The sequence below is a fragment of the Mobula hypostoma genome, chromosome 20, assembly GCF_963921235.1.
Source record: "Mobula hypostoma chromosome 20, sMobHyp1.1, whole genome shotgun sequence".
Lineage (NCBI taxonomy): Eukaryota > Metazoa > Chordata > Chondrichthyes > Myliobatiformes > Myliobatidae > Mobula > Mobula hypostoma.
The window spans coordinates 24,551,553-24,563,842 of record NC_086116.1 but is presented as its reverse complement, the minus strand read 5'-3'; the positions used below and the strand labels follow the sequence as shown (position 1 = coordinate 24,563,842).

The window sequence follows — 12,290 nt, the reverse complement described above, 5'->3', positions numbered from 1 at the left end:
CTTTATATCCCTTGATTACCTTAATATTTACAATTCTATCAGTCTCTGATTTTGAATGAACTTAGTGACTGAGCCTCTACAGTTGTGTTTGTTACGTACCCCATAACTGGGTTGCCAAACCAGCAGAAATGGACCACTTAGTTGGAGTCTGGTTAACAGAAACTAATAAAGTTTTATTAAAGAAATAAGCAACGCAGTACTCTAATCGTAAGGATATAAATGCAACAGGTTAGCAATGATAAAACACACATGTACACAGAACTAGCGTAATAGGAATCAATCAAGCTCTATCGCAGTCTGGGGTAAAATGATCAGTCTCAAGTGACGCAGAGTTCAGTTCAGTTTAGTACAGTTCGCAGTAATCGCTGTTGTGCCGTTGGGGAGAGAGAGAGAGAGAGAGATAGAGATATGCAAATCTGATTCAGCAGACCTTTGATGTTCTTCGCAGTTGGCTTTCAGGCGGACCCTTTTTAATGTCTTCTGTGGTCACCGACTGTGACCTCCTCTGCTCCGGATACGACCGTTCTTCCGCTGTGAACCCGGCACCCAGGCAAGGGCGGACACACACACCAGGTTCCCACCGATCGTACCCTTTCACCCTGTGCGTCTATGGTCGGTTCTCACGACCAGACCTCCAAACTCCACCAACTTGTGGGGACACACTGCTCTTCCAGGGTCTCGTTATCTCGTGGTGTCATGCCTTGGCGAACCTGTTCTTTTTATCCCCCTGCTGGGGTATTGCCTGTTCATCAAACTTCAAGCAGTTCAGGTTCAAAGCAACCGGTCTGTCAATATTCTGAAATGTGTTTCTTTCTCGTTAATCTCTCTCTTCTCTCTTATTAGCATTTTGAATATTTCTCCATTGTCTCTCTTATCCTCTCATCAGCATCAATCTTCTGATAACTTGGTTTGTCGTCACATGTTGAGTTGAGAAAGTCATAGATTCACAAATGTTTGCCTGAGAGAAAAATCTAATTTCAGTCCTAAACATCTATTACTTTTCTGAAATTATGACCTTTGGTTCCACACTCACCAGCCAGGTGAAACGTCCTTCCTGCATCCAGTCTGTTGAGTCCTATAAGAATTTTGTAAATTTCAGAGATCTCATCTTATTCTGCTGAGCTTAGAGAATACAGACTGTGTACTCAGTATCTCCTTGAACAGGAAACACACCATCCATGGAACCAGTAAAGTGTATTTTCATCACATTCCCTCTCGAATAAGTATAGTAAGTTACAGTTAATTGGGTCATTGGTTATTCGGGGCTGCCGCTTATTTGGGACAACTCTTAAAGAACAAAAACAAATCGAGAAAATAGCAGGGATCCTATTTGTTTATTTGGGACACTATACCACTTAATTGGACCAGGAGACTGTTGTTGAACAGTTTCTAACTGGCGTCTGTCAGGTGTATTTGTGTGGCTACACCGTACTTAGAGCAAACAGTTGCATGTGTTTGCATTCAAAAAGCAGTGTTATTTGCTACTGATAGTTGGCAAGAAATAAGCTATAAGACAATTCAGAACTGTTCTGCTAAACGTGGTTTCACACATTCAGATTTGAGGTGCCAGAGATGGTTGGGCGTGAAAATGAAACAATTTCATTATTTCAATATGTTAGAAACTACAATTAATTTGAAGTTATTGACAGTCATCTTGATTGTTACAATGAAAGCGAAGATTTGGAGGATGCAATCATTGAAAACATTGTATGAAGGCAGTCCATCATCTGCACCAGGTATCAGTGCTGATTTTGTTCATTTACAATCAATCAAAATAATACGGCTTTGTACACTGGATGAATTCTTTCTTCAATAACTGTTAGGAACTAATACACAGCTTTTTGTACTGTAGAGTTATTGGTAGTGTTCCGATTTGTTGTGTATTTCACTTAAATACATAAATTGTTACTATACTCAGTTAAACAGTAGCCTGTCTTTTTTATACATTTTTAACTATTGCCATGAAACTTAGGCTAATTGGGGAAGCTGTTTAATTGGGCAAAAATATACTGGTCCTGATGTGTCCCAATTAACCAGAATCCACAGTATATCCATTTTTAGTGAAGGAGACTAAAATTATACACAGTACTGCAGACATAAGTATCTCTTACTCTTTACTCTTGCACTCAAATTCTCTGGTACTAAAGGCCATTTGCTGATTGCTTGCTGCCTTTGCATATTGGCCTTCAATGACTTTTACAAAGTCACCAGACTCCACTCCTTTGATCAACCCTATCTAACTCTTAACATTTAAAAAAAATGGCACTTATCTATTTACTTAGCTTATCTATATTTCTTTAAATCCACTTTGCATCCTCCTCCTTACTTATAATCCCTCCTAGTTTGTATCATCAGCAAAGTTAGAAATATCACTTTTGGTCCCCTCAGCCAAATTATTAATATAGACTGAATAGATGAGACCCCAAGTACAAACGTACAATGCCTGTAGTAGCTTACTAGCCAGAGCCTCTTAGCCTGAGAGAAAAAAACACTTATTGCCACTACCTGGTTTAGGACTGAACCAGTTGTTGCTCTGTGACAATAAAATGCTTCCAACTTCCTGATGTTGTAACCTTATTGATCAATCTCCCGCATGGGACTTTGTTCAAATCCTTCTGACAACCCAAAAGCACCACTACTATTGGTTTTACCTTCCAATAAGATGTGATAAGGTAAAATAAAACTTTATTTATCTGGAAGGACATTATTGTTTTAAGGTTACTCAGTCAAAAATATATACTTTAAAATATAAAATGTTAAGCATTGAGCTATGAAAAAATATAAAATATGCATGAAAAAGTAATGGTGCAAGATACAGATGTCCAATGGAATTATATACATATATACTTGAGGAGGAATTGTCAAGTCTTATAGCCACAGCGAGAAAGGATCTGCTGTGGCGTTCAGTGGTGTGCCTCAGTGGAATTAGTCTGTTGTTAAAGGTGCTCCTCTGTTTGTCCAAAATGTCATGGAGGGGGTGAGGTGGATTGTCCATAATGCTCCATAGCTTCTACAGCATCCTCCTCTCAGACACAACCACCAGGGAATCCAGTTCCACCCTTCCTGTTGAGCTTATCGATCTTCTTGGCATTAGCTGCTCTCACTCTGCTGCCCGAGCAGACTACAGTATAGAATAGAATGCTGGCCACCACTGAGTCGTAGAACATCTGCAGCATAGTATTGCAGATGTTGAATGACCAGAGTCTCCTCAGGAAGTACAGTTAACTCTGTATTTTTAGTCTATACCCTCTGTATTTTAAGTCCAGTTCAGTTTATTGTCCAGGTGAGTTCCCAGGTATTTGTAATACTGGTTATATCCTCAAAGTACTTCAATAGATTAGTTGGATTTGATCTTCTTGTCATATAGTTTAACCAAACTGACTCTGTTCAATCCTGTTCTGTTCAAGATGTTATATTATTATTTCCATTATAAGATCATAAGACCATAAGATATAGGAACAGAAGCATGCCATTCGGCCCATTGAGTCTACTCCACCATTCAATCGTGGGCTAATCCAATTTTTCCAGTCATCCCCATTCCCCTGCCTTCTCCCCATTGGAGAGGATCCAAAGTAGGTTTACAGGGATTTTCCCAGAAATGAAAAGGTTAGCATACACTCAGTTGCCACTTTCGTAGATACACCTGTACACCTGCTCGTTAATGCAAATGTCTAAACAGCCAATCATGTGGCAGCTACTCAGTGCATGAAACCATGCTCAAGAAGTTCAGTTGATGTCAGACCAAACATCAGAATGGGAAAGAATTGTGATCTAAGTGACTTTGACCATGGAATGATTGTTGGTGCCAGATGGGGTGGTTTGAGTATCTCAGAAATTGCTAATCTCCTGGGATTTTCACAACAGTTTCTAGAGTTTAAAGTGAATGGTGCAAAAAAACAAAAAAACGTTCAGTGTGCAGCTGTTCTGTGGACAAAAATACCATGTTAATGAGAGAGGTCAGAGGAGGACGGCCAAATTACTTCAAGTTGACAGGAAAATGACAGTAACTCAAAATAACCACGTGTTACAACAATGGTGTGCAGAATGGTATCTATGAACACACAACACATTGAACCTTGAAGTGGGGGTGCTATGGCAGCAGAAGACCATAAACATACAGAAGTATACTCAGTAGTCACTTTATTAGGTAGAAGAGATACCTAATAAATCAGGCAAGATGGAATGGCAGAGCACATTCAATGGACCAGAGGGCCCAATCCTGCTCCTATGTCTTATGGCCTTATTATAAATTCTAGGATATTTCCTACTACTGACTATAAAATAATCTGCTCTTTTTCCTGCCTCCCCCACCCCATCACTTTCATCCCCCTTTGTTGGCCTCTGTCTTAGATTTAATGCACTGATTTCTCCACTCTTACCATGATTATGTTCCTTTTCCTGATGACTTTCTGTGTCTTAAGAAAATACAGTTTTCTTTGCTAATTTTGGATTTTTTATTTAAATGCTTGTTCACTATCATACCTTTCCCAATCTACCACAGCTAGCTCTTCTCCTCATACCTTCAGCTTCTATTGTTTAGATTTCAGACCCTAGTCTTTCCCTTTCAAGCTTGTTATAAATTTCTACCATATCATCACCATGCTTAAAGCCCTGTTTACAAAAAGCAACACACACAAAAGTTGCTGGTGAACGCAGCAGGCCAGGCAGCATCTCTAGGAAGAGGTACAGTCGACGTTTCGGGCCGGGACCCTTCGTCCGGGCTCTGGCCTGCTGCGTTCACCGGCAACTTTTATGTGTGTTGCTTGAAATTCCAGCATCTGCAGATTTCCTCGTGTTTGCGCTTTACAAAAAGATTATTTTTTAACATTTTTCTCAAAATATGATCAAAAATGGACCTTTCCACCCATGGTTTCTTCACATGTTCATATGGACGGAACTGTCACAGTCTAGGCCAGCTTTGGAAATGTTAGAAAAGAGAGCTAACTATATTGTAAAAAATGTTTAGCAGATGTTGAGTTGTACACAATAGTTTGTTTCAATAAATGATTTAGAAGTAGCAATGACGGAGTTATTTCTATCTCTTCGTTTGGGATTTCTTTTCTAGTCAAAAACAAACCTTCTTCATCCAGTACGTAGATATTTTAAGATCATCCTTTGTAAGCCTCGGTCTGTTGTGAGACACACACAAAATGCTCGGTCTGTTGTGGGAACTCACCATCAGGCAGAAACTGCCTAACATACATTCCTCCAGTATTTTGTGTGTGTTACTCTGGATTTACAGCATCCCTTGAGTCTGTTGTGGGAAATGCTTTGTCATATGCTCACCAGAAATCTAAACAGAATTGAGGAACTCCAAAAGATCCACATCTTTTAAACACTTGGGCAGTTTGAAAATGGGTAAACAAGGTAATGCATTAATTTTCAAAGTGGGAAACCACAAAACAGTCAGCATTGCAGACTGAGATAGGATGCAACATTTTGAATGTGTTTATTTTTTAGTTTTGTTTTCACTCAACAAGGTGTTTTACTGAACACTTCATTCAGGTAAAGTTTTAGATCTAAGTTCAGAGTAAAAACCACTATTTTGAAATCTTAGGAAATACTTACATATGCTGGGAATTGTTTGCATGAAGTAGACGCAGTTTTGTAATTTATTAACATGACGTACTGATTTTGAAACAAGGCGTATGCTGTATATGCCATTGTATATACTTTTTATTTCCTTAAGAAACAAATCATCTGTTGAATCATGAATTTGTCCTGTATTGGTATCTGGCCAAAAAAATGCAATATTCTATTTACTGATTTCATTGCCAGTTCTGGTCACGTCTCTTGTTGAACCAATTTCTCTACTCTAAGTGAACATTTCTGTTCTCACAATGAACAAGGAATTTCCACGGGCAGTACCGAGCCTCAGAAGAAAGTACTAAAATTCAGTCATCCAGGATTATCATTAAGCACACATCAAGGAATTTAATGTATCTGTTGGTATAAGGATTGGAGAACTTAATTTAATGAAATCTTACAAATAGAAAAATGTGAGTCAGTCCATTAAATCCGGAAATTAAATATTCCTGATACTGGAAATAGAAAATTAAGCAGTAAGTGCGGGAAATGCCCAATGGGCCAGGCAGCATGCGTGGAGGATGAGAGTTGCATGAAAGGACAATGTTCTGAAATGTTATCTCTGATTCCTCTCTTTCTCTGTAGATGCTACCTGATCTGGTGAGTACCTATGGTATTTTCTGATTTTTCTTTATTTCAGTTCATCGAGTAAGAGTTTCTTCACATATATCAGCATAAAGGGGGGAGATTAAAAATCTGGTTTAATGGTGTCATAACAACAATCTCTCAATCAACGTTAGCAAAGCAAGGTGGAGAGGGTTAATAACCTTAAATTCCTTGATGGGATCTGTCCTGGGATCAGCATGTAACTGCCATCACAAAGAATGCATAACAGCATCTCTCCTTTCTGAATGGCATGTCATCCAAAACTTAGCCAAACTTCTATAGATGCACAATGGAGAATATCCTGATTGGTTGCATCACAGCCTCATATGGAAACACCAATGCCCAGAAATGGAAAAGTCTACAGAAAGTGGTGGATACAGCCCAGTCCATCACAGGCAAAGTATTCTCCACTATTGAGCATATTTACAAGGAGCACTGCCACAAGAAAGCAGCATTTATCATCAAGGACTCCTATCATCTAGGCTCTCTTCTCACTACTACCATCAGGCAGGAGGTACAGGAACCTTACGTCCCACACCACTAGGTTCAGGAACAGTTATTACCCTTCAACCATCAGCTTCTGAACCACCTCAGTGCTGGACTGACTCCACAACCCATAGACTCATTTTCAAGGACTCTACAAATCATGTTTTCAGTATTATTTACTTTTTTATATATTGGTTGCATAATTTGTCTTCTGTACATAGGTTGTTTGTCAGTCTTTGTTATTTATAGTTTTTCGTAAATTCAATTATATTTCTTTATTTTCCTGTAAATGTTTGCATGACAATTAATCTCAAGGCAGTATATGGTGACAAACAAGTACTTTGATAATAAATTTATTTTGAACTTTGAATTTACTTCCACACACACCATATAGTGCTATCTTGAAGTAGAGCAGGAGAGCAGTTTTCTGATATTTGTTCTTTAACAAGCTGGATGTTCATGTTCACATTTCTATTTATTGGAGCTTGCTGATGGGGAAATTAGCAGTCTTGTTTTCCTACAATATTGTAATGCCTAAGCATTTTGGGCATCTTATGATCCATAAAGGCAATATTTAAAGCACTTCTTTCCACGGCAAATAAATAAAAACTAATGTCACAACTAAAATAGACAATTTCATTCCCTTGTAGTTTGATGATGATCACAAACAAGAGAAAGTCTGCAAATGCTGGAAATACGAGCAACACACACAAAACGCTGGAGGAACGCAGCTGGCCAGGCAGCATCTATGGAAAAAAGTACAGTTGACGTTTCAGGCCGAAACCCTTTGGCAGGACAGAACAAAAAAAGCTGAGGGGTAGATTCGAAAGGTGGGGGGAGGGGAGAGAGAAACACCAGCAGTAGGTAAAACTTGGGGGGTGGAGCAATGAAGTAAAGAGCTAGGAAGTTGATTGGTGAAAGAGACAGAAGGCCATAGAAGAAAGAAGAAAGGGGGTAGGAGGAGCACCAAACGGAGGCATTGGGCAGGCAAGGAGATAACATGAGAGAGGGACAAGGGGATGGGAAATGATGAAGGGGGGGATGGAGGCTTTACTGGAAGTTTGAGAAATCGATGTTCATGCCATCAGGTTGGAAGCTACCCAAATGGAATATAAGGTGTTCCTCCAACCTAAGTGTGGCCTTATCCCAGAAGTGGAGGAGGCCATGGATGAACCTGCCAGTGTTTGGTGCTCCAGTGTGGCCTCTTGTATATCAGTCAGACCTGACGTAAATCGGGCGACTGCTTCACCGAGCATCTATGCTCTGTCTGCCAGAACAAGCGGGATCTTACAGTGGCCACCCATTTTAATTCCACTTCCCATACCCATTCCGATATGTCCACCCATGGCCGCCTCCAACCTGATGCATGAACATTGCTTTCTCAAACTTCCAGTAATGCCCCCAGCCCCCTTCCCCTTCACCATTTCCCATCCCCTTGTTCCTGTCTCATGTTATCTCCTTGCCCGCCCATCGCCTCCGTCTGGTGTTTCTTCCCCCCCGCCCTTTCTTCCATTGCCTTCTGTTTCCTTCACCAATCAACTTTCTAAGCTCTTAGCTTCATGCATCTCCTTCCAAGTTTCACCTATCGCCTGGCGTTTCTCTCTCCTCTGCCCCCACCTTTCAAATCTACTCCTCAGCTTTATTTCTCCAGTCCTGCTGAAGGGTTTCAGCCTGAAACGCCGACTACTTTTTTCCATAGATGCTGCCTGGCTTGCTGAGTTCCTCCAGCATTTTTTGTGTGTTGCTGCTGAGTTCCTCCAGCATTTTGAATTTGATTATGATGTCAGTTATAAATTATAAAGTTGGAGATTTTCAACAGTATTTATTGTTGAGATATAGTACGGAGTCAGCCCTTCGAGCCATGCCACGCAGCAATCCCTGATTTAATCCTAGCCTCATCACAGGATAATTTGCAATAACCAATTAACCTACCAACTGTTACATCTTTGGACTGTGGGAGAAAACCGTAGCACCCAGAGGAAACCCACACAGTTATAGGGAGAATGTACAAACTCCTTACAGGATTGAATAATATAACAACTTCCACTCTTCCCTTAAATTTACCTGCCTAGATCAAGCTACCTAGGTGCTACCTGACCTGCTGAGTTCTTCCATTATTTTTTGTGTGTTCCTTCATTCCAACATCTGCAGTCTTTCCTGTGTCTGTATTAATAATATTGTTCTTTGCATTGCTATTGAATATGCTAATTACTAAATATTTTCAACAAACAATAAATGAAATTAGCAAGTTTTTTTTGTCATTCTCCCAGTCCCATTCCAGTTAGAGTCATAGCCATAGAGTCATACAGCACAGAGGTCGGCCCTATGACCAAACTGGTCAGTCAGTGCTAACCTGATGCCCACCTAAGCCAATTCCATTTTCCTGCATTTAGCCATATCCCTCTAAACCTTTCCTATCCATGTACCTGTCTGGTTGTCTTTAAAATATTGTTAATGTACTTGACTCAAGCACTTCCTCTGACAGCTCATTCCATATATGAATCATCTTCTGTGAGAAAAAGTTGCCTCTCACGTTCCCATTAAATCTCTCCCCTCTCAGCTTAAACTGGCCAAGTGGTTAAGGCGTCAGTCTAGTGATCTGAAGGTCGCTAGTTCGAGCCTCAGCTGAGGCAGCGTGTTGTGTCCTTGAGCAAGGCACTTAACCACACGTTGCTCTGCGACGACACTGGTGCCAAGCTGTATCGGCCCTTGTGCCCTTCCCTTGGACAATATTGGTGGTGTAGAGAGGGGAGACTTGCAGCATGGGCAACTGCCGGTCTTCCCCAGGCCTCAGTCAACATCGAAATGGATGGACAGCCAAAGAAGAAGAAGAAACTTTCAGTTCTTGGCTCTTGACTTTTAAAAAAATCCTATCTGTGTCCCTCATGATTTTATACACCTTTGTAAGATACCCCTCATTCTCCTACGCTCCATTGAATAAAGTCCTAATATGCTGAGCCTCTCTCCATAACTTAGTCCCTCTATTCCTGCAATATCCTTATAAATTATTCCTGCTGTTATATGATTAGAAAAGAGGTTCAACTCCTGTTCTGGGTAATTTCCCAGTACTCATGGATTACCAAAGTTAATTTTAGATCGTTACCCCACACATGAATGTGCAGTGCATCAGTTTCTTTCCATGTTGTAAATTATGTTAAGCTGAATTTGTATGCTCTTTTGTACAGCAATATGGTACAGTGATTATTGGAATCAAAATCAACTTCCAATTATCATTCTATTGTCCATGAATACAGCCAAACACAACGGTGTTCCTCTGGGAGCAAGGTGCAAAGCATATATAGGGCATTCGAAACAGCAAGCAAAAACCATAGTCATGCCAAAAAAAACACATATGTAGTCCAAGACCCTGAGCAACATGTCCCGCACATTGATTGTACAGACACCTATCAGTTTACTAGCCCAGTACTTTTCTAATCTATTGTTATTTATTTCAGAACTGGGAAGATGCTATTAGGCACAAGAATAAAAGAGAAACCTGCACACTTCCAGTCATCAGAAAAAACATTTGTTTTTAACTTTAAGTCAAGACAACAGTCATATGTGCTATCTGCACCCCTCCAGATCCCAATGCAAGGAAGCATCAATGATTTACATGGACGTCTTATGCTCTTACATAATCTTCCTTGTTTTGTTGAGAATGGTGAGTATTCCATTTGAAATTTGACAACCACCTAAACCATTGAACTGTACGTAATTATATACAATGATTTCCTCTCAAATGCTCTTACCTTGGTCATTGAGTAAAACTGTAATTTTCTTGTCAGAAGAAATTGCTGACTTTCCTGTTCTGAAATAACCATTTGTCTCCCCATTTATCCATTTCTACCAATTCATCATTGATCAAATTGTCATGCAATAAAAAACACATATAATCCAAGACCTGAGCACAAATTGATTGTACAGATACCTGGCAGTATGATGCTCTGGATTGTTATTCTATCTTGCTTTTACATTCAATTTGGTGATTTAATGTTTAGTTATTTTGGCTGCCATCTTTATGAGGAAAAGTGTAAATATGCATGTTAATTATCATGAATGATAACAAAATATACCTCCTGAAACCAAATGCTTTGCTTATATTATTATAAACAAACACAGACATCAGTCTGAAGAAGATTACAAGCTTTCATAAATAGAAATAATAATGCATTTATAACCATTTGGAGATATCATCTGATTCTAAGGTGCCATTTAACGTAACCTGTCCATTATGGCCATAATAAAATTCAATATAATCTTTGTAATGAGCAGTGATGCTCTTTAAAATGAGAGCCACCATTGTCAGATTGGAGTGTATTACTAATAATATGAGCATGGATAATTATTTATTAACAATCCAATGGAAATGATGGAGTGAATTGTGTCAGAGGCATCCTAGCTGAAGGGATTCTAATCTTGTTTGACTGCTTTCTGGGCGATAATTATTGTCGTAGTCTCCCTGTCATTCAGTATACAACAGTTATTACTGCTTATTTTAGCATTAAGCTGGCAGTTCTGTCATGGTCAATGCAACACAGCAGATTGCTGTAGGAATTGGGAGATTCTAGCATTAGCGCATGGGACAGACTAAGTGGACTATGGCACTTGAAGAGGACTATAGGAAAACTTTATTCAAAATAAAAAATTAATTAGGATCTGATTTTAAAAATACATATGGAACTAATATCTCCCAATTCAAGCAACACTGTTCATTTCTTTTGGGATCAATAAAATATCTATCATCTAACTTGCCGTTGTTAGGACCTCAGTTCTGGGGCTATTGCTTTGGGAAGGAACTCTGATGTTGATTATCTTATTCTTCCAGTGAATCTGACAAATATTGTTGAAGGCATTGGCAGCATTTTTAAAGTGTCTTTAGGTGCCTGTTGTAAGTAGTTCTGGTCTCACAAGTATACAAAGGGTAAGGATCACTACTATCCAGTAGACACTAAGTTTGTTTTGCCAAATCTGTATTGATCTTCAGATTGATCAAAGACTTCGCTGACACACTGAAGATGATGGTGAATTTCTTCATTAATGTTTTCTTCACCAAGAGATGGCTTCTGAGGCCACGTCCACACTAGACTGGATAAATTTGTAACCGAAGCTCTTTCCTCTTTGTTTTGACCCTCCGTCCACACTGAAACAGCGTTTTCCTCCCCCGAAAACGGAGATTTTCTAAAACGTCCTCCAGAGTGTGTGAATTTGAAAATGCCGATTGTGCAGAGCAGTGTGGACGGGGTAAATGGATATTTTTAAAAACGCTGTCATGACGTGCCAGAACAGATGCTGGCAGCGCGGCACTTCATTGTATTCTTGAACGCAACCTCCACGCAACCTAACAATTTCAGAACAGACGGCAATGAGACTGAAGCGAGAAGAGTTAGAAATGTACTCACCAAATACTTTGACCCATAGCTTACTGAATAAATAAGTATACTCACTTTGCCCTGTTTTCTGTCCTTGCTTGTATGAAGGTGGTTTACCCATTTTTGCAAGTACTTCCCTGACAATAGATGTGTAACAGCCTAATGTAACATTGTATGGAAATACAAGATAACACTGATGCAGACAATTTTTATACATTTAAGAAGGTGCTTTATTAATGCAAC

General features: G+C 39.6%; 1 protein-coding gene across 1 annotated transcript in view; it reads left to right on the top strand.

The window, feature by feature from the left end:
* Nucleotides 1-12,290, top strand: part of ferry3 (FERRY endosomal RAB5 effector complex subunit 3) — a 71,108-nt gene that overhangs the window by 10,833 nt on the left and 47,985 nt on the right. Inside the window, exon 2 of the mRNA XM_063072566.1 lies at nucleotides 10,134-10,339. Coding sequence (XP_062928636.1) covers nucleotides 10,144-10,339 — 196 coding nt within the window. The 5' untranslated portion in view covers nucleotides 10,134-10,143. The remainder of the gene's footprint in view (nucleotides 1-10,133; nucleotides 10,340-12,290) is intronic.